At 45.9% G+C, this 26,607-nt stretch overlaps 1 protein-coding gene across 1 annotated transcript; it reads left to right on the top strand.

The window, feature by feature from the left end:
* The first annotated feature begins 1 nt into the window (after position 1).
* On the top strand, positions 2-26,287 carry LOC110474453 (ATP-binding cassette sub-family A member 10). Its single transcript, XM_031506377.2, has 39 exons — positions 2-579; positions 2,590-2,699; positions 3,098-3,314; positions 3,743-3,901; positions 4,121-4,221; positions 4,443-4,669; positions 5,131-5,269; positions 5,628-5,813; positions 6,743-6,890; positions 7,353-7,524; positions 8,071-8,129; positions 8,535-8,645; positions 9,534-9,709; positions 9,995-10,114; positions 10,851-10,989; positions 11,102-11,192; positions 11,491-11,630; positions 12,202-12,321; positions 12,415-12,604; positions 14,067-14,233; positions 14,933-15,060; positions 15,424-15,561; positions 16,062-16,175; positions 16,543-16,713; positions 17,061-17,171; positions 17,804-17,938; positions 19,179-19,247; positions 19,621-19,712; positions 20,152-20,272; positions 20,588-20,705; positions 21,171-21,262; positions 22,489-22,661; positions 23,187-23,262; positions 23,516-23,610; positions 24,327-24,446; positions 24,608-24,748; positions 24,993-25,072; positions 25,153-25,208; positions 25,755-26,287. The coding sequence occupies exons 2-39, from the start codon at positions 2,598-2,600 to the stop codon at positions 25,851-25,853; spliced, it is 4,893 nt and encodes a 1,630-aa protein (XP_031362237.2). The 5' UTR covers positions 2-579; positions 2,590-2,597; the 3' UTR covers positions 25,854-26,287.
* The last annotated feature ends 320 nt before the right edge of the window (positions 26,288-26,607 follow it).

Below are 26,607 nucleotides of genomic sequence, written 5' to 3'. Positions count from 1 at the left end.
ACTCAGGAGACGTTTATTTCAGCGTTTCCAAGATGTTTTTTAGCTGGAAGAGCTGTTGTTATCCAGGAAGCAGCACTTCTCTGCTGTTCCTGCTCTGTGGCTGATGCCACGGGAAGAGTTTGCCACCTTTGGTCCTCCTCTGCCTGAGTTGTGACATCGCCGTTGACTTCAGCCCCTCTTGCTGCACTGAGAAACACAGCAGAGTTTGTCAGAGAAAGGATTTTTTTGCGTGGTTTGGTTTGCTGTGGGGTTGTTTTTCTTCTCTTGGTCACCACTCAGGAATGTCCCGAGTTAACTTTTCGGACAGCGCGCTCCAGCGCCTCAACAGCGATGTGCTCTGTTTGCTTTTTCTGACACAAACAAAGCTGGAGCCCTGCCAGGGAGGAAAGGGAACGAAGCCAGGGGAAAAAAAGAAGCCATGGTGTGAGGAATGTCTTCTGCAGAAGTGCCTGAGGGGGGAAAAAACGACAAAGGAGAGCTGTGAGTCTCTGGGCCAGTTGGGCAGTCCAGCCCAGGGAGGCTCAGCACCTCTGCTCCTCCAGGACAAGCTCTGGATTCCTCTCAGATCTTCCTTTTGAGGTAAGGCTGAAGCATTCTTCCTAAGCCTAAATAACAAATGTTATTTTGAAGGTATAAAAACCCCCAGTAAATTATAATGCTGTTAATGACACTGGGTGAGGCACGGGGTATCTTTCTAATAGGTTGAGTCAAGCTTAGGGGTGTTAAAAAGCCATAGAATCCTCTAAATCTTACTTTGAGATGAAATAACACACAAATGGAGCTCAGCTTATGGCAGAGATTTAATTCCAGTGTTTCTCAGCACTACAAGGATGCAGTAGCTTCAGCTCAGTATTTTAAATTATCCAGGACATAGGAGGAGTAGATTTCTTTCCCTACCTCCAGTGTAAGCTAAAGTTTGAATTTAAAAGTTCTGTCCATATTATGCTCTAAAAAATTCCACCTGAAATACCAAAGGAGCAAAGAAATCAGTTGTGCCACATTTCCCCCAGCTGCCAACCCCTGCAGCAGCACAGGGTCAGTGGGCACTGAGGGGTGACCACAGGAGGGACGTGTGGCATGTCCAGGATGAGCTCCTGGTGTGCCACCTCTCCACCCCAGCCAGGATCTCCTGGGAGTGTCAGCCTGCTGAGGTTGCTCCCTGGGACTCTTAGAACAGCCTGGCACACCTTTAGCTGTTACACAAACCCCGTGGCAGAGGTGGAGATGTGCACAGGTGACACACAACATCCTAACCCTCACTTCTGTGGGGTAAAAAAAGCAACCAAATAATAGCAGGTAGCTTATTCAAGGAAGTCTAGAGGTCATTGCACAAGCTAAACTCAAATTTTTATATACCTGGGTTTAGTGAGGCTATCAATGAGGGAAAATCTGTTTAGAGACAATGGCAAAATCCAGGGCAAGTGTTTGCAGCCATTTGTTGCAGCTGCTTTTCCAGCACTCCAGTGCCTGCTGTCTCACCACACCGAGATCCAGCCCTGAGGGCTGAATAGAAATATTTGGAGGAAGATAAACTCTGTCTTGCCTGTCAGCACCATGAGGCATTGTCCCCCAGGGGAACAGGACAATGTAAATCTTCCTTCCTTATGACAGGAAGGCTTGAAGGGATTAGGTGTGTAACAGCTCCGATTTTTCTACCTGAGAATCACTTAGAGAAGATCAGGATTTTGTTGAAAAGCAGATTTTAGCTCCAGATGTGACAGCAGAGCCGTTTGGCCATATGAGCAGAGCTCTTTTACATGGGGGTACTGAATCTTTTTGCTCATTAAAGGTCCTCATGGATGTTTTATGGATGGTTAGTAAGCACACATCTCATCTGCAAAAATCTGACAGGCAGCTTTATGCTTTACTTCTTTCAGTTCCCACCACCAACCTTAACCAGGCAAAATAATCCTTGTTTTGCTTGGACCATGTCATTTTGAGGAATCTGCCCTGTCTGTTGGAGTAACACACCAGTGCATGCTCGTGGCCACTCAGTTTTCTCTCATTTTTCATTAATAACCTGCCAATGACATTTCTCCCACGCACTTCCAAGAATTTGTTCCCTCGTGGCTCTGAGTTCCCTTCAGCAGATGCTGTTTTCCACAAGAGCTCAGCTCACACCACAGCCAGGAGTTGCTCAACACTTCTTGGTGTTAAGCCTACAGCAGATTAAAATTTCAAGCAAAAGGATTTTAGGGATTTTAATTGACTATATTGTTGTTGTTTCTTGGGTATGGAGCCCACCCAAGCCGATTAGGTCATGTAATGTGATAGTCTTTTTTTTATTTCATCAATAACTCCTCCCAAACTCCCCATGCTGAAGTGTGGAAACCTGAAATTCTGATTTTTATCAGTGTTTGCTGCTGATCTGTGATGGTTGGAGTGTATTGAGGGTGATGAGGCCTCTTAGACCCTGTGCTGCAGGGGTGGTGGTGCTCAGCACACAACATCTGGGTTTCTTCAGCTCATTCTTGCTGTAAAAAGGGAGAAAAAGTTTCATTGCAAATCTGCAAGAACTATGCAAATAAAACCTGCTGGTTTGGCTTTTGTTGTATTTGAAAGCAATTTTCAGAAAGAAATTGTCTCTAGGTTCAAAGATGAAGGCACTCCAGAGGAATATCAGTGTATTACAGCAGATTAAAATTCTCTTGTGGAAAAATGTCATGATCAAGTGGAGGATGAAGATGCAGAGCTTTCAGGTAAGAAAAAATTAAAAATAAAACCAAAATAGTAGCTAACTACCGAGAATGACTAATATCCCTGCCTGCCTCTAGACCCTAACTTCTTTGGGTAAAATTGGAACTTACAGCACTTTTGAGAAGCCTGACTGGTAATGAACACTCGGAGACCTGACTTTTTATTTTTTAATGGTGATATTTATGTCTAGTTTGTGACAAATGAGGGCACAGATGGGTTCTTGGAGCAGGTGATGGGCACAGTGCAGAGAATCTCTTCATCCACACCTAAGAAACGGATGTGAGCGCATCCCTCTTATTTATATTTGAATCCCACAAAGACTGAATTCCTCTTCTTTACATTTTTAAACCCCCAAAGAACCTGGTTTTATACTGCCATGAAATTTTCCTCCCTGCTGTAGGAGTGGATTCTGTCCCTGCTCTTCCTGCCCCTGGTGTTCGTGGTGTCCTCGTCCCCGTTCATGATGAAAGCCCAGCTCCCCGAGGTGCCCTCCGCCCACCTGGGCTACCTGGATGACCCTGCCTTCAATGCCAGCGGGGTCACCGTCGCCTTCACCCCCGCCACTGCCACCACCAGGCACATCATGAACAAAGTGGCCTCCAGCTCCCTCATGACGGGTGAGTTTTGCTTTTTGAACATTGAGTTTTGTCGTTATTGAACCCATTGTGCCTGTACTGTGTTGTAGCGGTTCCTCAGCATCTTCTATCAGGAGATGGCTTCAAATTCATCCTAAATCCTCCGTTTTCACAAATATTTCTTCTCTAGGATTTAATCTACCTGTGAGGCCAGTGTGCCCTTCTGAACTGGAAAGCTCTGCCTTACCTAATATTCCATAATACTTTTAAAACACCTTAAAAAGCATTGTTTTGAGGTGCATTTCTTCTCAACTGAAGAAATCTGAAGAATTTAGAGCTGCCTCCCTGGGCAGTGAGAACTGGAAAAGGAGGATTTGCAGTGCTGAGAAAGAAAAACATTCCCTCAATGCCTATAGATGCATTTCCACACTCACAAAATCTCATGGCAATATTTTTATGGCACTTCACAGGTATAAAACTAGTGGAACTGGATGATGAGAGAGCCATGGAGAAAACCTGGATTTCAAATAGGGAAACTATAGGAGTTGTATTTAAGGACAACTTCTCCTACCACCTCAGGTTTCCTACCACCCATGTGGTTATTCCCAATGAAGTCATTGGATACATAGGTAATACAAAATGAGGATTTCAGGGTGGTTGCCTGGTGTGGACAGGGTGGGAATAATCCACATTTGTTAAATGACAGAATAATCTGTGGGTTTGGGGTTTTTTTTTTTTCTTCTCACTGTCCATTTGAAGAGTTTCCCACAGTGCCAGTGTGTTCTTGTCTTACATTTAATAATGGAAATTAATTACTTTTCCTTAGTGTGATGCCCTTTGCCTTGTAGACACCTGCTACAACTTCTCCTGGAGTATTTGTGAGAGCCCAAGGTACTGGTACAAAGGCTTCCTGTCCCTGCAGTCCAGCATTGATGCTGCCATTATAGAGGTAAATCCAATTTAGGAACTGATGGAGACATCCTTTTATTTTAAATATAATATAGGAAAGGCAAACTCCAGTGTGGGAATAGCAAGGGATGGCTTTGTCAGAAAAGAAAGCTGCTTTTAAATGTTAATCCAGGGAGGATGAAGCAGAATATTCCTTGTATAAATGTGTCTCACTGCAGAAAATAAGCAAACTACTGATCTGTTGACCTTGCATTCCTTTAGATGGTGGCAAATCATTCTGTTTGGGAAGAAATGGAATCCATTGCTGGTGTGAGGATGAAGTCCCGAAGCATCCTCTTCTCCATCAGCCTGGAGTACAGCTACTTCATGATGGTTATCATGATGTGCTTCTTCCCTTTCATGTACTTCTTATCAAGGAATGTCACACGAGAAAAGAAGCAGCTCAAAGAACTGATGAAGACCATGGGCCTGCATGACATTGCATTTTGGTGAGCTCTTTTTCACCTGGAATACATTTGCCAAAAATCAGTCCGTTCCTGGGCACTTGAGAAGCCAATTAATGAGTTAAATGGGCTTAGAACTTTTCTCCAGCACTCTGTGAGATTGATTCCTGGTTGAGACAAGGAAGCACCATTGTGCAAATATTTCAGTCAGTCAACGAAAAAACATACTTGCATTGCTTGAAAATTTATGTCAAATATTAATTGATGCAGATGATCCCTGCTTTTGTTCAGTTTCTCATCCAGAGGGTTGAGCATGGCAGTGGTGTCCTTTGCTCCTGGGGTATTTCCTCCTAAGCTGCATCACCTGCCTGTTCTGAGGATGCGAAAGAGAAATGATTGCCACGGGCAATAACTAATATTTCAATGTAGACACTTCTGACGTGCGGATGAAGCTGTAAGCAGAGCTGTTAACACCCGCAGGGCTGATGGCAGCTTTCCCTCCCCAGGCTGTCCTGGAGTTTGCTGTACTCCCTTTATGTGCTGATCTTCTCCTGCCTGCTGACGGCCCTCGTGCTGCGGGAGCGCTTCTACGCCAGCAGCTTCCCTGCAGTCTCACTGCTCTTCTTCCTCTATGGCCTGGCCTGTGTAAGTCAATCTTTAAAGCCAGATTTCCTCCCCAGATGATTTATTACCATGTTGATGAGCCTAACTAAGCATTGCTCCAGAGCCTTTGTGCTCAGGAGCTTTGTGGGCCACGCTGGCTGAAACATCTGAGTGGCTTTTCCAGGTCAGCAGCAGAGATTTGATTTGCAGCCTGAAGGGCTGACAGGCTCTGGTTTGGCTACAAAAGGCCCGGTTTGAAACTCAGATCAACCCACTAAGAAGGGCTTTAGTGTATTTTATTATACAGCCTCAGCTCGACAGGGATCTGGTGCAGATGGAAATGCTGCTGTTAAGAATATTTATTTCTTTCAGTGGTTGAAGGAAACTTCTGTCCTTACAGATCCACCTGGTTTTCATGCTCTGCTCCCTCTTAAGGACCTCCAAGATTGTCAGCTGCATGGGCTTCTTCATCATCTTTATCTTCGGGTTCCTGGGCCTGGCGGTGCTGATAGAGGATGTCCCCGAGCCGCTGAAGTGGTTCCTTGGTCTCATGTGTTCTTTTGCATTCAACACTGCCATCGCCAAGGTACGGGGGCACTACCCCTGCAGCTGAACCTTCCTTCCCCTGCTGGCAGAGAAGGGCCCAGGAATTCCTGCCCTTAGCTCAAAAACCCAGCTGGAAAACACCCAGGCATTGTCCCTCCCTCTGCACAGCCTGTTTGAAACCCCCAGGTGAGCTGAGCTGTGCTGGGCAGCACAGAGGGGCTCCATCCCATTCCCCTGCTTCAAAAGCAGATGAATGCAGAGACAAGCAGGGCCCTTGGCACAAAAAATCTGCTGTTGTGCACGTCTGCAGCTTCCACACGGCCCCATCGTGCACACAACAGCCCCATTATCCTCGGGAACATCAGGGACAGCATCCCTGGCTGCCCACCACTCCCCTCCTCCTGGCAGCAGGGACTGTGCAAATCCAGCTCTGGGTTCCTGCTGCTGCTGCACTTCCTCCATCCCCAGCCTGCAGAAATCCCTACTATTGCCCAGCTTCCCATTAGTCACATCTGCACAGCTCTTGCTAGCTCTGGTAATCTAATATTTGATTTCTTGTTATATAATTTAAAAAAAAAAAATCTGCCTGGGAGAGGAGATTTCTGCAGCAGTAGAAAAAGTCTGACTTTATTCATTCACCATATGGTTAAATCAATCATTATGTAAATTATAACATTTTTGTTGTAGCTCTGTCACATCAAGAGTGCCCCTATCAGGTTTTTTTAATTGATCTCCTCTAAAACTCTGATCTTTTCTTCTGTTTCTGATTGTTCTGGAAAATTCTGGATTAAAACATGAAGATCTCTGCATGGAGTAAATTCATTCCCCTTCCTCTTTAGAAAGAAAGTAAGAACAGTTGGTCAGTACTGCAGATGATTTCTGGGTTAAGAAACAGAGTTGCATCCATGGTTTGCTGGCATCTGCATATTTTCCAGCCTGAAATTTGTTCTTCTTTCTCTTTTATTTCAGATTTTTGATTTAGAGAAATATGGAATAGGTTTCTCCTTTTCCAACCTTATGGGGGAAGCACACTTTTTATTTTCAACATACATCCTGCTGGTGTTTGACTCAGTCTTGTACATGCTGCTGGCTCTGTATTTCGACAAAATTCTGCCAGGTGGGAATGATTTATTTTTACTTGCATGGATTGCATGGGCTATACCAAGGAAATGATGCAGTGCTCCTTTTTTGGACTCGGCCAAAATAAGGTTTGGACTAAAATAAATTTATGATGTCATGGAGTGACTTTTCTGTTTTTGGCACACACCAGATTCAGAGAATCAATGACAACAAAGTATTTAACATTTTTTATTTAATACTTTTTCTTTCTAATTAGGAGATTATAGTGTAATAGTGTAGGATAATACTTCAATTCATTACAAAAAACACTGAATTCATTACATAATTCCCTGAAACCACCCTTCTTGTCTCCTCTACTTCTGCTCCAAACCTGGCAGGGGGTTGACAGGAAAAAAGTTCCAATTTTGTACTTAATTTAAACTCCTAAAAGTTTAGCCTAGGATGGTGTCTTGGCTGTGCCTTTGGTTGATGTCAGGCCATCTTTTTGCTTTCCTGGCAGGCAAATATGGGATCCCAGACCCTCCTTTGTTCTTCCTGAAGGCCTCGTACTGGATGAGGAGCAGGAGACGCTCCAGCAGGGACGAGCCCAGAGCCACAGAAAACCCTGAGGAGCTCCTTGGGGATGATGTGGAGCCTGTGCCCCCCAAATTCCTGGGGAAAGAGGCCATCAGGTCCAGAGAGAAGGCATTGCTTGTGTCTGGTTTAGTGCTCCCCACTCCTAACATCAGCTTGGGTTGGAGTTTTCTAGGCAGTTTTCATGCTCCTGAGGCTCTTGCAAAACATTTTGTTTCACGGAGAAAAATTAGAGATAAAAAAATAATTCAGACTGGTCGCTAAAGGTGAATTTTAGGTAAATTTAGATTTAGAAACAACTGTGTTTTTTGGGATTTTTTTTTTTTTTTGGTTGTTGTGGTCTTTCAATGTCCTTTAAGGACAAAAGGGAGAATGAAGAGGGTAACCCATTGTAAAAGTGTTGCAATGAGCTTGGCTTTGTCTTTGCCAGTCCTGGTGCCCCATTTTTGGTGCCAGGCTGGGATGTTCACACCTGGGCACAGAGCCTGTCAAACCTGTACATCTCAGCTCTGATTCTTAGCACCTTTTATTTTCTCCATGCCATTTCTGTCATTGTAACTTAAGGTCCATAAAAATGTCAAAGGGCAGCAGGGAAAAGCATTTACAGAAATTCCCCAATAATAACCTCCTTATCTTCCTTTTAGGCTTCACAATATTAAAAAAGCCTATAAGAAGAAGGACGAGAAGACAGAAGCTTTAAGAGGTATGAAAGCTGTGAGATTTATTCCTGCTAAAGACAAGGAAACACCGTTGTGCAAACAGGCAGTCAATGAAAAAAAAACACTTGCTTGAAAATTCATGTCAAATATTAATTGATGTGACTGATCACTATTTTGCTCAGTTTTTAGTGATTTGCTGTTTTTTATAAGACTAAAGAGAAGAAAGATTTTAATTTTTAAAATTGTTTTATTTCTGTCTTTTCTGCTAAACACAGACCAACTCCTTATGCCTTTAGTTAAAGGTTTGCAGAGCTTTGCCCCACTCAATACTCTTTTGGCTGATTATTATCACTTAATTCTTGGACTTTTTGCCTTCTCCTGCCTTTGACAGTGAGGGAGGGCAATTCAAACCTCCTTTCTTCCCAGACTTGATGTTATTTTTGTTCTAGGTCTGTCTTTAAATGTTTATGAGGGTCAGATCACCGCCTTGCTGGGCCACAGTGGGGCTGGAAAGACAACGCTGCTGAACGTGCTCAGTGGGCTCAGCTTCCCTTCAGCAGGTAGGAGCAGGCTGGGGTGCGGTGGCCTTGAGCCAAAAGCTCTAAAGATCAATTCATTCCCCCTCATCCCAATGTCTTGGTTGGAAAAGCCAGGTGTCTGCTGAGGAAGGGAGGAGCCTCCCTTGAAATGGAAAATGGAAACCCTCTTCCTCCAAATTATTCTAATTTTGAAATTAAGGGGCTATTAGGCAAAGATAAGGGAATAGGAATAACAGTTCTTTATTAGGAAAAAATAAATTAAAAGAAAATATAAAAATAAAAATGCAATAGTACAAAAAAAAAAAAGAAAACAAATCACAGACAGAGTCAGAAATGCCCTGTCCCCCATGGGTAAGGGAGGTGGCTGAGCCCCATCCCAGGGGGGCTCAGCCCTCCTGCAGTGCCAGCTGTGCTTCTGCTGGAGCAGGATCCTGCACAAGGGGGGAGTTTTCCTTGGAGCTCCAGGGCTGGGGGAGATGGGCCTGGGCTCCTCTGGGAATGCAGGGGGAAGAAAGCTGCTCCTCTGGGAATGCAGGGGGAAGGAAGCTGCTCCTCTGGGAATGCAGGGGGCAAAGGCTGCTGTGCTGTTCCCAGGTCAGATTGTATCCAGGTAGGAATGTTTGGCTCCTCCCCAGGCAGAGAATCTCTCATGGATGATGGAATTTTCTCAGCCATGCAGGGACACTCACTGGCCCATGAACAGGAGATAATTAATAATTAATAGCCCATTAACAGAAGAGATCTCCTGGAGGGAGGATTGGCTGTGGCAGAGATGAAGAAAACTGCCCAGTGAACAGCAGAGACCTGCCCCACCTCTGACAGATGGCAATAGAATATGGCCAGACTATTGCTACCCCCAGCCACATCTTGCATTTCCAACCTAAGACACCCATTTATCCCCGTGAACAGGCTCTGCTACCATTTACAACTACAAACTCTCTGAAATGGGAGACAGGGAGGAGATCAGGAGCATGATCGGGATTTGCCCACAGTTCAACCCGCAGTTTGAGGTCCTGACGGTGAAAGAAAACCTGAAAACTTTTGCGGAAATCAAGGGCATCAAGTCCAAAGAGGTGGAGCGAGAGGTGAGTGTGTGCTCCCCACCATTCCACAGAGTCTCCTTTTGCACTAGGAAGCTCAAAGAATCCCCCTGGGTCTTCTGAAAATTGAAGCTCCAAGCCCCGTCCAGCCTGGCCTTGGACACTTCCAGGGATCTAGGGGCAGCCACAGCTTCTCTGGGCACCTCACCAGCACCTCACCCCCCTCACAGGGAATAATTTCCTTCTGATGGCTAATTTAAATCTAAATCTACCTAATAAAGAATGGAAGGACAATGGCTGCTGAGAATGGATATCCTTGTGCTGTTCTAGGTGCAAAACATTCTGGAGCTGCTGGATATCAGCAACATTCAAGACACACAAGCTGAAAAACTGAGTGGTGGACAGAAAAGGAAGTTATCCATTGGAATAGCCATGCTTGGAAACCCCCAGGTAAAGCAGCAGGCATGGTTCCATGATGTAGGAAGGACTCAGGTCCAGCATAATTAAAACCTTGGCCATGTATTTGGCCCTAGGATTTCAGACTTCTTTAAAGTGCTTATAATTAGAATGAATAAATTTCATAATTTCTTTCATTTTTTAAATTCCTAACCCACCTTGCCAGCCAGGTTTTGAAGCAGGCAGAGCTCCCTGAGCTCTCACAGCCCCCAGACTAGCTGCCCTTGTCTGAAACATGCCCTGGCTCTCTTGCCTTTAGAACACCAAACCCCAAAGATGCGCTGTGGCAGGCACATTCTTCTCTCTTTCAGGATTTTTCATAGAGGACCACAGAGGAAAGAAAGAGAAAATTTTTTCTATTTCTGCTCCTTGTTTTTCCCACGTAGAATGTGGTTGGAGAATTGTTTCCCTGGGGTGATTGCTCAGTTGGATTCTGGTGAGGATTGTTTGGGCCTGGTGGCCAATCCAACCCACCTGGGGCTGGACTCTTGAGAACAGGGTCATGAGTTGGGAGGAGTTATATATGGTAGTTAGAAAAAGTAGGTTTGTAGTTTTAGTATCTCCTTTAAATTGTATATTAATGTATTTTAGTATAGTTATAATAAGGAAATCATTCAGCCTTCTGACCTGGAGTCAGACATCAGCATTTCTTCCCACCGTGCTCGCCTGCATTTCCAAAACCGCTCAACTGCTCCGGCGGCGGCGGACGTCTGATCCCACCTTCCTGCAGGTTCTGTTCCTGGACGAGCCCACGGCGGGGCTGGATCCTCTCTCCAGGCACCGGGTGTGGAGCGTCCTGCGGGAGCAGCGGGCGGGGCGGGTGGTCCTGTTCAGCACCCAGCTGATGGAAGAGGCCGACATCCTGGCGGGTGAGCGGGCCCTGCTGGGGCATCCCCGCGGGAAAAGCCCACAGCACAAAGCCCCAAAAGATGGCACCGACTGCTCTGCGCTGCAAATTCCTTTGGCTTTTCCTTTCTCCAGACCGCAAGGCTTTCATCTCGCACGGGAGGCTGAAGTGTGTCGGCTCTTCTCTGTTCCTGAAGAAAAAATGGGGGATTTGCTATCATTTAAGGTATCTCCTTAAGCCCCAACAATACCTGGCAACATGCAAGTACAAGGGGACACCAGAATTAATGAAAGGCCAGAGCAGATGTCATCAAAACAAATTACCTCCATTAAAATCCAGCTCCATTAACTAAAACAGCAGTAAGATTTAGGGTTAGGGTTAGTTAATCCAGAGTGGGGAATGAATGAAGAAAACTGAAGTTTCCTTTTTATGCATCCATAAAATGGTGGATGTTGTTTGTCAGGGTGGGTTTGAGTTGTTTTTATTCCAAACCTAAGCATCTGTTTTTTTTCCCACACAACAGGATCCATGTCAGTGAATCTTGTGACCTGGAGAATGTGACATCCCTGGTGAAAGGGTACATCCCCAATGCCACGTTCTCAGGACACACCCAGTATGAACTGAGATATAAACTGCCTTTAGAAAATGTGAATAAATTCCCAGGTAATTTATATGAAAATAATTGAGGATTATTCATAGGGGGAAAAAATAATGATAAATGTGTTGAAGGAGAAATGCAAACGGAGATTTTTTTTACAGGAGTCAAAACCATTGCAGTTTGGGTTTTCCCCACAATTTTACCATACATTTAAGAGTAAACTCTGCAACAAATGCTTTTCTACTCTTTGTAGTGACAAACCCTGCAGGCTAAACTGGGCCATGTATGTTACTGAGAGTTCAGTTCTCTTTCTGATAAATGAAAAGAGAGAGATAAGAGAAAACTCCACACAACCTGCACTGCTCCGTGCCCATTTCTCACCCACCGTACCCATCACTTCAGCCTGACCATCCCACGAAGGGTGAAAACAGTCTGAAATGTTAATGCTAAGCAGAAGAACACCTTCCATGAGGGATAGCTCTGGCAGTTTTGTGTTCCTCCACACCTTTGTGTCCTGGAAGTTCATTGCTTTGCTGCATTCTCTGTCACTGGAGATGCTCCAGTCAGGTTGGCTCAGCTGAGGCAGAGTGGTTTGGATATCTGTGCTTACACCTTTATTTTATCTCTGTCCTCCAGATCTGTTCAGTGGCCTCGACAGCTGCTCTGAGCAGGGAATCGTCAACTATGGAGTCAGCATGACAACCCTGGAGGACGTGTTCCTGCGGCTGGAGGGAGAAGCCATGGCTGATCAGGAAGGTAAAATTCACAATCCACAGCCCCTTGACCTTCCATGAATCCCCACCTAGAAGCTGGTCTGAGACATAATGTGAACATGGAAACTCTCTGCAGGTGAGCCCGTCCCTGGGGAGGAGTGGGGAGCAGCAGGAAGCCCTGAGGAGGCCAGGCCAGGCTCCCTGCTGCTCTCGGACACCGGCACGTCCTCGCTGCAGGGCCTGGCCCTCTGGAGGCAGCAGGTCTCTGCCACGGCACGCGTGCACTTCCTGAAGCTCAGGAGCTCGGTGAAGAACCTGCGGTCCATGTAAGTGCCCAAGGGGCTCTGTGGGCGAGCAGGACTCCTGGGCTAATCAATGTGACTAAGCAGAAGCCGCTTTATTGTTCACATTGTGCTCTGTTTATACACCCTAACACGACTGCACACGCCATCACGCATTTCTTGATTGGTGCCTCTATCTTGTCCACAGGTTCTGCACACACTTTTCAGGATATGTGGCTGGTTACAGTCCAGTGCTTCACGGACTTTCACATTTTTCACGGCCTTTATCTAGTTCTTGTGGTCTTGGCGTTTTGTTTCTCAGCCTCTTCTTTCTTAATTTAGCACAATTTATGCCCCAGTATGTCCCAATTTATGTCCCAATTTATATCCCTTGACGAATTCCAGAGGGTTCTGACAAGAACAACCAAAAATTGTTTGGCTGGAGCATGCCAAAGCCCAGGCTGTTCAAACCCACAGCTACAGGGCTCTCTCCTGGAGGTCTGGAAGTGGACCCGGTCACACCAGGGGGGACGATATCCACACCCCTGTTTTGAAGAGTTTGGATTAATTGGTATGAGGTCTTGGCTAGGAATGATCTTGGTCATCTGGACCCAGAGAAGGGGAAAGTTTTTTGCTTTGCAGCGCCAGTAACACAAAATCTCCCCTTTGTGCATTTTCATTTCTATGCTGAATCATTTATGCAAGAGAAATCCATTTTCTTTCCCAATAAAAGCATCATTTAGAAATACTTTTTGGCAAATGGGGGAAGCTTTAAAATAAATCAGTGTGTACAGAGAGTACTTTCAGGCTTCCTCTGCTTTTTTTCTTTTTAATTCTCTCATGTTGCCAATGTTTGAACTCATTTGGCCCCGCTGGTGTTCAAGCTGGAGGTCCTGGGAAGTCTGAAAGGCATTTCATGGTGCTAAAATATTTAGAAGGTGCTAATTTATGAAAACCTTGTAGCTAATGGAAATCTGAAAGGAATTTCATGGCCCTGAAAAGCTGAGCAGTCTGGATCTGAGGTTCTCTCCCTGCTACATTTTGAGTCATTTGGTGAATGATCAAGGTTTGAGGTTTCTGGAAATAAAATTCTCTCTGGTCATTGGTGACAAGACCTGAGGGAACGGCTGGAGCTGTGCCAGGGAGGGTTAGGTTGGATTTTAAAAGATTCTTCCCCCAGAGGGTGCTGGGCACTGCCCAGGTTCCCAGGGAATGGGCACAGCCCAGGAGCTGCCAGAGCTCAGGAGTGCTTGGACAGCACTGCCAGGGATGCCCAGGGTGGGACTGTTGGGTTGTCAGGGCCATGAGTTGGTTCATTGTGGGTCCCTTCCAAGTCAGCATATTCTGTGAAATATTCAGGATATTCTGTGAAAATTGCCAAAGGTTTTTAACAGAGCATTGAGTAATCTGAATATCATCCACCATTTCCAGCACACAAATGCATTCTGAACACACTTCTGCTGAATATCTCTTTTCAGAGTGTTTATTCATCTCTTTCTTAACACAGTTTGCTGCTCTATGTGGTTTTTCTGCTTCCTCTGGTGTTGCAAGTGTGCATGGTAGCTGGCTGGCAGAGTGTGAGCGCCTGGCAGCTCTCTCCTGCACGGTACTTCTTGCCCCTGGGGAGGAGATCCTACCTGGAGACCACCACCCTCCTGGTCTACAACCACACAGGTGAGGGGAAGAAGCTTCTCCTCCTTCCCAGTTCTGGGTTCTTGCTGCTCCAAAGGAAATGCAGGACAGAGCAGATGGGTGTAGATGTAGAGGATACAAGGGGGATGAAGGCTTTAAGGAGGGAGGAGGGATTGTCTTTAGAGGGTTGTGAGGGACATCTACTGTGGCTTCAGCAGCTGGTGAGACCCTGATGAGAGATGTGCAAAAGGATATCAGAGCAGGTGAGATAAGGTGGGGACAGGGTTCTCTCTCTGCCACAAATCCAGGTTTCTATCCAAGCAATTTCAGATTTTCAAAGGAGGCACCACACTCCAGGCTCTCTCGTGCTGAGTCAAATTAATGAGCTGCTTCCGGAGTTTCACCTTCAACATTCCCATGAGTGGATGATATTTCATGTTATTCAGCCAGAGAATGACACTGGTATCTTCATCAGACGGTCCCAAAAGAAAATTCATTTTATAGCACATCAGAAGAGGTTAGGGGAAGAAAAGGACAATGCAAAAATTCAGTCTGAAATCCATTAACTTCCTGAAAACTAAAGTGCAGCAATCCAGCACACATGTGCTGGCTGATCCCCACGGTTATTAGATTTCTTCTGTTTTTGCTTGGTGGCCATGGATTTAAAAATAAAAATAAAATTGTCAAAGACTCTTTTGTTTTCCAGTGTTATGATTCCTCTGTTTTTGGTCCTCACACCAGGCACAGACGTTGACGACTTCATCCATGTGCTGCAGAGCCAGGATATTGCAGTGGAAATAGCAAAGGAGGAAAATATCACAGAGGAGCTGGAACACAACGGTGCCATCGTACTGTTCCGTGAAGGTCAGGTGAGGATTGTTCTCCTCTCCCTCCAGTCTCCTCACAACAATTGGATAATTCAGCAAGGTACCTCCATCAGCTCTCTCCATGGGATGGCCCTGCTGACTTTTTGTAAGGTACAAGAATTAGAAAGTGTTTTGAGCAGTAAAGTCCATGCTAGAGGAGGCCTTATCTCCCTGACCTTCCACTTCAAAATGTACATTTTTAGACAGCAATACAGACTTCCAATACCTCATAATTTGTTTTTTTAGCAAACAAGGCATAAGCAAATCTATTTCAGGCCTGGATTTTCCTGGCATGCTCCTTTTCTACTGCTTCCCTGCACATGAGAAAAGCCAGGAGCTCTCACCTTCTTTTCCTGCTCTTTGAAGAGCTACAGGTTCACTGTGCTGTGCCACTTGGAAGCTATCAACTGCTTCCCAGTGCTGGTGAACGTCATCAGCAACGGCCTGCTGAGATCCCTCAACTCCACCAGGCACATCCAGGTCTGGAGCCACCCCTTCTTCTCTGTAAGTGAAGCCAGAAGCTGTCAGAAAACCATTTAAGGTCTCACTAATTAAGCAGATTTTAGTGGGGAGCCCTGTAGGGCTGTCTGAACATGTAAATCCACCTTCCTTCATGGCGCCTCTGGAGCCACCACATTTGACTTCAGGAAAACCAGATTTTTCCCATGTGGGTCTCAAGGGCTGGTGGGTGGAGAGGGTGGCTGGGAGGATTTCTCCAGGAGGTTCCTTATTCTCTCCAGCACGTTATTCAAGCTTTGGCCTGTCAGTTGATGGAAGAGAGAGCTCCCCATAAATCTGGGATGGAGGAGTGGGACCTGCACCACCCATCTCTCCTCACCAGCAAGCATTTTTCAAGGCTCTGCTTTGGGGAAATCTTCACAAATTTGGTTTCAAATCCCTCTTTTTTGTTCATACTGCCCTGTAATCCACGAGAAATACAGTAAAATTAATGATAAAATGAATTGTAGGCATTTTCCACAAATGTTCTCTTCCTCTGTTTTCAGCTGGTCAATCCAGGATACTGGGATTATATTATGTCCTTTTACCTCATTTATATGCTGCTGTTACTCCCTGGTTTTCCTCCTCACTTCGCAATGGGTTACACACAGGATTGCAAGGTAAATTTCTTGGAATGGAGCAGGTTTGGGGTGGGCAGAAGGGATCACAACTGCATTGCCAGAAGGATGTTTGAGTACAGAATAATGGAATCATTTAGGCTGGAAAATACCTCTGAGGTAACTGGGCCCAGCCCTGTGATTGGCAGCTTGGGGTGTTTTGATCCATGAGAAACTTTGCAGCCAGCACAAAATATTGAAAGACAAAAGGAAGCCAGATTTTACCCTAGTGATTTTATCCCATGAGATCACATTTTACCCACAACAGCGTCAGATGTTATTCCCTTTTCATTCCCTGGGGCCATTCCCATGGGTGCAGTTGGCCAACCAGGCAGGGACAATAAACCACCCTTTAAAACTGTTTTCCCAGGTGGGAGCTCGTGCCCAGCTGCGGGTCTCAGGGCTCTTTCCCTCAGCCTACTGGTGTGGCCAGGCTCTGGTGGACATCCCTCTCTGCTGGATCCTGCTCTTCTCCATGCTTGGGCTCCAGTTTGCCATGAGCAACATGATTTCTGGCAATGCCAGCGTCACCCTCTTGCTGGTACATCCCATTCTGGTCCTTACTGGTTTACTTGGAAGGGATTGAGGGAAAATATTTTGTGTGGGGGCAGCTGAGACACTGTGGGTGCAGATGGTGCTGGAACACTCTTGGTCCTCTTACTGACCTTCTTGTTTCACCTCCTGTCCTTTGGGTTTCTCCAGCTGGAAATAAAAGGCAATAAATCTTGCCTTAATGTATTCCTTTACACCTCAGAGTAAAATTGTGGCAATTTCTAAATGCCCTGATCTTACTCTGTGATCATTTCCACTGCTGCCCGTTGCTATAGATGGGTTTCTGGTGGTGTACCTCACTCCATTTCCTCCAACAAAAGCCATTTTTCCCTGTAGGTCACGGGGATGTTGGGTTATGGAATTTCCCTCGTTCTCTTAATCTACGTGATCTCCTTCAACTCTCGCAAAGAATGGAGCTGTGATCTTTGGTCTTTTATCCTGATAGTGGTGAGCACATTGTTGGATAATGCACTACAGGGATTGCAGACATTCTGAGATCTTGAGGATGAGTTAGATGTCTAAACACCAAGCAGAGATGTGGAGCATAAATCTGGGTGTGATTCATAGCGGCCAATTCTGTATTAAATTTGTATCACCGTGTTCTGTTGCCACAATCCTGCTGTGACTTGGGGGAATACCTGGATCCAACATGAACTGGTGCAGGAATGGAGACAAAAAATGAATTTAGCACTCTGCTTACACCCCACATCCAAGAGTTGTAAAGTGTTGGGACAGGAGCCATCAGGCTGGACACTGATAATCCAAGCCTCACCTGGAAGGAGGTGGATTATTGGCATGGACTGGGATGGGAATGAACAGGATGGGATCCCATGTTTGACTTTTCTGCCTGAGGCAGCCCTGTCCTGGGAAGAAGTCTCCTCAGCTGGCCCAAAGCAGCAGCCAACCCTCACACAGAGACAGCTGAGGATCTCCTGAGCCTTCTCTGTCTCTCATCTTTCTCAATTTTTTGTTCATTTTTATAAATCCAACAGGGAATTGCAGAGCTAGACCCACACAGTTGTAAGGCGCAGCAAGTAACCTTTCCCATCAACTGAGTTACCCTCTTGTTTTATTTTCAGGTGTGCTTTATTTCTCTTTTCATCAGCAGAATCATCAACAACCTGGGAACCCTCACCTCCCTCTACACTTTGTCCCTCTTGGTTCCTGTGTACCCCCTGATGGGTTTTGCGATCCATCTTGTGTTTGACTCCCACGTGAGTGCTGCTTCTGGGCAAGGAGAGGCCTAAAACACAACCCCTGGGTCCTCGTGACCAAAGTCTGGTGCTAAACTGCCCCAAAATCTGGCGGTAACTGCACCAAAATCTTGGGGTAACTGCCCCAAAGTCTGGCGGTAACTACACCAAAATCTTGGGGTAACTGCACCAAAGCCTGGCAGTAACTGCACCAAAATCTTGGGGTAACTGCCCCAAAGCCTGGTGGTAACTACACCAAAATCTTGAGGTAACTGCACCAAAGCCTGGTGGTAACTGCCTCAAAGTCTGGTGGTAACTGCCCCAAAATCTGGTGGTAGCTGCCTCAAAATCTGGGGGTAACTGTCCCAAAGTCTGGTGGTAATTGCCCCAAGATCTGGTGGTAACTGCACGCTGCAGTCTGGGAAGGCTCATCCTGGGTGGGATTTTCCAGAGTGCATTGTTAAGTGACTCTTTCAGCTCAGATCTCATTTTCCCAGCTGTCCATTAGGGCTGGAGGTGACTTCTTGTGCAGTTGTGACAGCAGATTAGGTAAAAACTCTCAATTCTTTCCATGCAGAGTCATAGAATGGAATCATGGAGTGGTTTGGTTTGGAAGGGACCTTAAAGCTCATCTCGTTCCACCCCCCGCCATGTGAGGGGACACCTTCCACTAGACCAGGTTGCTCCAAGCCACATCCATGCTGGTATTGCCCAATGCCAAGGATGGAGCAGCCACAAAGTCAATCAACTTGGCTTGACCAATCCTAAGAGAAAATCTGAAGCCATGGATCTGTCTTTGCATGGAAAAAAAAAAAAAAAATGCAAGTTAAAATTTAGAATACTCACAAGAGGCTTCACTCCATGTCAGCCTACAGGGGTGATGGGAAGTCAGCTGAGAATTTAACAAAACCCCCCAGCTATGTGCAGGACTGTTGATAAATTATAAATTACTGCAGGGTGAAGTCTCCTCTGTCCTGTCCCACCCACCTCTTCTCCACTGGGACCCAAAGCAGAGAGGTTTTCCTGGGACAGAACATCTGGAAGGAGAGTCTGGTCCATGTACTGAGAGCTGTGACATGTTCTGCTGTAGGACCATGGCTCCCAAAGCCAAACATCTGTATCTGTTCATCTGTATGCTGAATGTCTGGGGAAAATCAGAAGTTCTGCAGATTTTCAAAGTAGTTTTGAGTGTTACTGCATTAACCAGAATGATACTATAGAATTGCATGTCCTTATTGAGTATTTTCTTTTATTCTTACAGAATTTTATGCAGGACAGTGAGTCATTTGGTGCAGCTTCAGGCAGTCATATACTGATTGCTGTCTTTGCAGTAAGAAAACATTTAACGTTGCTTTTATTTAGGACTGTGGGTCTCCTAAAGCCCCTCCTCAGGTATGAGGAAGCAGGAGGAGGATCTGGGTGGGTCTGGATAACATTTTACCCATTGTGCTAGAATAATTTCACGCCTTTGAAACAGGAAAAGCAAAATGAAGTAAGCCCAGATCACCTCATGCTGTCCTGTTATTTTATGAATCGGGGTTTTTTCTGCCCTTAGTGCTTTCTGCAGTGTTGATTACCCTGAGTTTAAGCCGTTTTCACAAGTTCTGTTTCCCCCACATATTTTACAGCACTGCCACCACCTCAGTGCCAGCTGTGGTGGGAGGCAAGGCAAGGCTGTTAATGTGGCAACCTCTGGTTTTCAGCCTTACATCCATTCTGTGGTGTTCATTCTTCTTCTTCGCTTTCTGGAGTTAAAATATGGAAAAGCAGTGCTGAGACAGGACCCCATATTTAGGTTTGTATGAACACACATGCACAAATGAGATCTAAACTCCTGCCCCACTGCTTCTTCTTGAATGCATTGCATTTGTGTCCCTATTTTTAAATATTTTTTTTTTAATACTGGTGATCTTTTGATGACTTTAATAGCCCCTTAAATACTGCAGTGGTGTGATAATATAAAACAGCTTTTAAGCTATGTAGTGCCTCCACAGGATATTGCCTGTGCTGTGGGATGTACCAGCTTCTCTTCTGGAACAAAACAAAGATTATAAATGTCATCATTATCATCATCATCCCCAACAATAGCAATAATGATGATGATTATAATAGTAATCATTATAATATTGTATAAATTCAATCCCAGGGAAATTCCCTCTTGGTTTATCCAAAATGAACTAGTGGAGAGCAGAGGTAAAGAGCAAAATCCTAAGATAAACCTGGTGGGTTTGCAGGATTTCCCCAAGAAAAGAAAGCAGCCAGCAGCACCCCAAGGAGCTCGAGGAGGAAGATGAAGATGTCAGAGCTGAAAGGGAAGCAGTGAGAAATGCTGTGGTGGCTCCCAGTCAGGAGGAGGTACCCCTGAGTGTTGTCCTTCTTGTTTTGTTTGATTTTCTACCTGGTAAAACACAAACCAGTGCAGGTCAGTGCTCTGGCTGTGCTGATCTCACTGAGAAAATCAAAATTCCGAAAGTCTGGGTTCCCTCAGGAGAAGAAAGCTCTTAAGAGGAACCCGGACAATAAAGTGTCCTGTCACACCTCATATTTGTGGTGAACTATAAAACAAAGATCTTCAGGAGGTTTTCTGCCTTTTTAATGGAAAAAAATAACTGAAAGATTGATGCTACCCAGGATAATAATTTAATCTTGCTCCTTCCTCCTCACTTTCAGAAATCAGCCATTATAGTCAGCAATCTGTGCAAGGAATATAAAATAAAGAAAGCTGGCTCACTTTTTAAGAAGAAGAAGAAAACAGCCACCAAAAACCTTTCCTTCTGTGTTAAAAAAGGTGAGAACTGGGACTGCCCAATCTGTGTGGAACCCCAAGTTAATTCTCAGTTACCTGAGCAAGGACAGAAAGGTTAAATTATTTTGTTCTGTTGTTAAAGCACCTTCAGTCTGGGCTTGATGTGTTAATGGTGCATCCTATTAATGACCTGTGACTGTCCATTATCGAAAATAAAGATAAAATAAAGATCCTGGGGAGAGAGGACCACTTTAGCAGTGGCTCCTGGGAGCAATTCACAGCATCAGTTTAAGTTGAAATCTTAAGAGCTCTCCAAGTGTGTATTTTATACAATAAAACAATTTATTTTATATGATCTTTGATATTAGTATGCTGCCATTTCTATTTTTTCTTTTGTGGGACTGTATATATTGATATATTTCTTGTATATTTATGATTATTCTTGTATATATATGATACATTTCTTGAATGAGGAATAGGCATAAGAAATTCTGTGTATTATTGCAGGAGAAGTGTTAGGACTTCTGGGGCCCAACGGAGCTGGGAAAAGCACAGCTATCAAAATGATCACTGGAGAGACAACCCTGACTGCTGGGCAGGTAGGGGACACCTGGAGACAAGGGACAAAAGTCCAAACCTTGCACCCAGGCTATGCTGTCATTTTTATTAAGGTTGCAGTTTTGTCAGAGCATTGTTAGTGATCAGGGTTTTAACTGAGTTTATCGTGCTATTATTAAGTAATGTATTAATAAGGCGATGGTGAGCTACTTCTAATTTCGATAAGCTGTTGCATCTGCCCTAATTGCCATGTTTACATTTAAGAACAGTGTGAAATCACTCCCACCCAGTGAGTTTCCTCACTTAAACCCCATAATTTTCCAATGAACCACCCCTTGGGTGGGAAAAATAGTAAAATTAAGAAGTTCAGAAACCTGTGACAGCAGGCTCAGAAACAGAGAGAGCAAAAGAGCTCAGAGCTAGCTGCAGCTGCAGAGTCTGAAAGTAGAAAAGTTACAATGGTACAGCAAGCAAGGACAGCAAACAATGGTTTGAGTTTTAGGCTTGGCCAAGATCGACCTTAAGAGTGCAGAAAAATATTCCTAGCAAGAGGGCAGAAGGTTTTAAGTTTAATAATGAAGTATTGTGTGTTGTAATAGAAAGAAGACAAGCCAGCATTGTGTGAAGCAGGTGTACACGTGCTTTTAGTGACTGGCTAGAACAATTGTCTGTAAGCTTCAGCAATGTGCTATTGGCTAGAAAGTTTTTTAAATGCTCTGTAACAAAGAAATCTTTGGCTGCTGCTGGCTGTACATGAGCTTTGCCATCTTCCAATTGTCTCAGCCACGTAATGAGGCTGATGCTGCCATAAAAGCTGAAGGGGCTTATCCCAGTATTCCCACCTGATGTTCCCCCCCTTGCACAGCCCCCTGAATGTCAGGCTAGCTCAGAGGTGCTAGGCTGTGAGGGGAGGAATATCAGGAGATGGGAAAGATTTCCAAAAGAGGCTCTTACCCCAATATATGTTGGTTCAGCTCTCTTTGTTCTGTGGTGTCCAAGGGGAGAGAGGGGTAAAAGAGAACGAACAGGAAATGTCAGGGGTCTGTACAGACTTTGGACAGGGTGGGCTTCCCTGGCTCTTCACCAACCCTGTTGGGGCAGGAAGGAGGGGTCCAGGGTTATCTGATCAGAGTCACAGGGAATGGGGAAGGGGAAACAGAGTGCCCATGAGCTCACTGTGACACCCATCCTGATCCTGAAAAACCCCAAGACACCCTTGTGCTGAGCAAGGCTGTGTGAGAGGCCAATGCCCAGCCTGGTTGTGCAGGTGCTGATGACGAGGGGAGATGGAGGAGGCTCCCTGGAGCAGGCTCCTGCCTTCCTGGGATACTGCCCCCAGGAGAACCCGCTCTGGCTGGACCTCACCCCGCAGCAGCACCTCAGGGTCTACGCGGCCGTCAAGGGGCTGCAGCAGGAGGACGCGGCTGCTGCTGTCCACAGGTACAGATGGAGGGCTGGGATGCTCCGTGTTCCACCCCTCACTCATGGGGAGGGCACCAGAGAGTCTAAATTCACAGAGGAAACCTGAAGGAAAAGCAGGAAATCCAGCTGCAATATGCTTTTGTGCTGTGATTTAGTGAGTGGGTTGAGAAAACCGCCGATTTTCCTAAGTGTGTTTGGTGGGGATAAATTTACCACTAATGCCCTCTTAATGTTATCTCTAGGCAGCTTTTCTGAAATCTCTTTGGCACCACAAGAAAGGGTGCTGAGCTGACACTGGCAAATGGGAATGGATTTGTAATGCTGTTGACATTGGTGATGGGTTTAGAAAAGAGCGTGTGGCTTCTTCAGTGCACTCTGCTTCAAATAGTCACTGCCTTTTAGTAATACAATAAATGTTTAATGAAAACAAGCAGGAATCAAGAGCAAGGGGAGAAAAGTTCCTTTTTCTTGTCATTTTGGGAATGCTTGATGAGAGTATTGATTTGGAGCAATAAAAATGTTCTTTTTTCATTTTCCCCAAAGAATTGTGAACGCTCTGCAGCTTCAAGACTACTTAAACAAAAAAGTCAGAAAATTACCTGCTGGCATAACCAGAAAGGTGTGTTTTGGGTCACCTACAATGAGCACTGCAATGCTCAAACACTAATTAAAACTCCCCTTTCTGAGTGGAGGGACCAGGCTATGCCCTGAGCCACCCGGGAGAGCCTCGTGTTGGGCGGGGTGGTGGAAATGAGCCTTTCCCAAACCCGCATTTCATAAATCACAACTCCCATCAATGAGGAGGTGCTGTCCACAGCTCTGCGTGGGGACAGTGCCGGGGGCTTTGGCTGAGTCCCTTCTCCATGTCACAGCTGTGCGTGGCACTGTCCTTGCTGGGCAATCCCTCCGTGCTGCTCCTGGACGAGCCCTCCACCGGCATGGATCCCAACGGGCAGCGCTGTGTCTGGTGAGCAGCAGAAACTACAGAGAGGAAATCAGCCTTCTGAGAGCTTTATCCTGATTCTTATTACTCTTTCATTTACTTACTGTTCATACATTTTTCTCTGTACACTTTAAAAGTTTTGAGGCTACTTTGCCTTTCTAATCCTACCTCACTGCAGGAAGTGAGTGCATTAGTAATTAGGCAGCACTGAACCCACCACACTCATTAGCACACTAGCCAGAAAAATCTCAAAATTGGAGAAATCTCCAATTAGCAAACCAAAACCACTACATGGAATTGGTGGGCACAGGGCCACCCCCATGGGAAAGGGACGGGAAGCCAAAAGGAGATGCTTGGAGTTACATGAAAAGGGTTTTACCCCATCCACAGATGGTGCTGTCCCTCACGTTGCAATGGTTCTGTTGGGAAATACGTTTCTTGTCTATCTCTAACTCAGGGATGAGCAAGGAGAGAGAAAAACTATTTTACCTTCATCCTTTTAGCAAGTTCAGGACAATCCTAAATGGGATTTGGGAGAATTCATAAAGAAACTCAAGCCAAAAGTATTTTTGTCACTATTTCAAAGCATTACCATGTGCTCATTAATCAAGTTGCTGCATGTGAAAATTTTATTCTTATTTTAGGGGAAAGGCATTTGGATTGGACAAAGAACAATGGTATTTCTGGGGAGAGTTAGATTTTCTTTTATATATGTATTTTTTTTTCACTCTGATGCCCAGGAAAACAATCCAGGATGCCCTGAAAAGCAAGGAGTCAGGAGCCCTCCTGAGCACGCAGTACATGGAGGAGGCAGAGGCCGTGTGTGACCGTGTGGCCATCCTGGTGTCTGGGCAGCTCCGGTGGGTGACAGCCCCTGGCTGAGCTGGAACTCACCCAGCCACTCCTCCAGCCTCACCTGCCATGGTTTTTGTGCAGTGTGCCATGGTTTCCTTCTCAGGAAGGAGCAGGTGCTGAGGTGACAATGATTTCACTGTCACCTCCTTGCCTCCCTGCCCTGCAGGTGCATTGGCTCCATCCAGTACCTGAAGAACAAGTTTGGCAAAGGATATCTCCTGGAAATCAAGGTCAAGGATGCAGAGAGCACTGATGCTCTGCACGCTGAGATTCTGAAGATCTTCCCAGGTGCAGCCCGCCAGGAGAGGTAACTGTAAAATATGGGATGAGGAGCGGTTCCAGCACTGCCTCATCCCTGAAACCATCCCTGGTGGGCTGGCCAGACACAGGAGCTCAGCTGGAGAGGGATGAACAGCTCCCTGCAGGGGGATCTGATTTCACAATGTCACCACATCCAGCCCTCCTGTGATCCCAGCAGCAGGACATCCATAAAGTTTTGACCTAAGAGCTCAACACAGAGCAAGAATCACCTTTTCTTCTGTTTCCTCAAGGTGCCCCTCTTTGCTTGTCTACAAGATCCCAATGAAAGATGCCCTGCCCCTGTCCCAGTCCTTCTCCAAGCTGGAGGAAGGTAAGAGCAAAACCAGGTGACTTTTTGAAAAGGCAGAACAACAACTGCTTGCTTTTAACCCTCTTCCCATTTCTCCACAGCCAAACGAAGCTGCAGCCTCGAGGAGTACAGCTTCTCCTTGAATACTCTGACTCAGGCAGGTGATTTTTATTCATGCTGTAAAGGCAGGAGCAGGGACAAAAGCTGCAGCCAAACCCAGGCTGGTGCAGTGGCAAAAGGCAGTTCCACCAAAAAAATGCCTGAGGGTGGTGGGTGAGGGGTCCTCTACTGGCAAAGTGGTGGAAAATGGTTTGGTTTTTTTACTGCTGGGATTTTTCATGGTGGGAACAAGTCTGGCTGAAGTCTCAGACCCCACTTGGTCGAGAAAGGCTCACAGCACACCCAAGGATGGAGCTTTCCCAGCCCCTCTGGGTGCCCTGGAAACAGCAGATTATTTATTGCTGCTTGTACATGGCTGGTGGCAAAGCTGAGGAATGTTTAAGTCAATCCTTTGGTGGGGAAAACCTGTATGGAAATACCTACAGGCAGGGGATGCCTGTCTGGTTACTCCAGAGAGCACAGGAGGCTCAGCTCCTGCTCCCCCCAAAAAGCCTCTCCACACCTCTCCCAGGGCTGCAGAGCTGTGCCTCCTGCAAAGGAGCATCCCAGAGAAATAACCCAGGCTTTACCTTGCCCATTCCAGGTGTTTCTGGAGCTCTGCCGAGAGCAGGAAAAGGATAATTTTGATCTGACTTTGGATGGCACTTTTGACTGGAAACAGCTGCAGCAGGAGGACTGTTAAACACTCATGTATGCATTGCTCAGTATTAACCAAACTGCACATATTTACTGCCACTCTCAGTGTACCACGGAGGGGGGAACAGGCTCCTCTCTGAGCAGAAGGTGTTTCACCTGCACTCTGCAGGGCTCTCTGCCCTGCTCCAACCTGCACTTCCAAAGGCTGGCTGATCCAACAGTGCCTGCTCTGGGGAGAGCTCTTGTCAAGCCAGGCAGGGTGAAGCAGAAGGACTGAAAGCTTTGCAGAAAGAAAGGTCCTAATCCATCTCTGGGGATGAAATCTCTCTGGATCTGGGTGCAGCAGGGAATCTGGACATGCTCTGCCCTCCTGTGTTCCTCTCCCACTCATGTCTGGGTCTGCCTGCCTACGACGTGTTCTTGCTGGAATTTGCACTCCATTTTTATGCCCTTCCAATAAATATCTCTATAGAAACTGCAGTTCCATCCTCATCTGTCATCATTGCTGGGGACCCCGAGGAACAGCTCCAGCTCCCTCCCCTGGGGATGGGGATGCTGCAGAGGGCAGGGAGATGTTTACCTGGCTCAGCAAATGCTCAGCCCTGCCCTCCCTGCACTCTGGGACCAGTAACTGTTGGTCCTTTCCTTGGAAACCACCCAGGTGGAGAAGAGAAGGTTCCAGGGATTCCCAAGAGCCCCTTCCAGTAGCTAAAGAGAGCTGGAGAGGGACTTTTTACAAGGGCATGGAGTGATAGGACAAGGGGGGATGGTTTCAAGCAGACAGAGAGCAGCTTTAGATT

Source organism: Lonchura striata, chromosome 19 (assembly GCF_046129695.1).
Source record: "Lonchura striata isolate bLonStr1 chromosome 19, bLonStr1.mat, whole genome shotgun sequence".
Taxonomy (NCBI): domain Eukaryota; kingdom Metazoa; phylum Chordata; class Aves; order Passeriformes; family Estrildidae; genus Lonchura; species Lonchura striata.
This window is presented reverse-complemented; position numbering and strand designations above follow the sequence as displayed.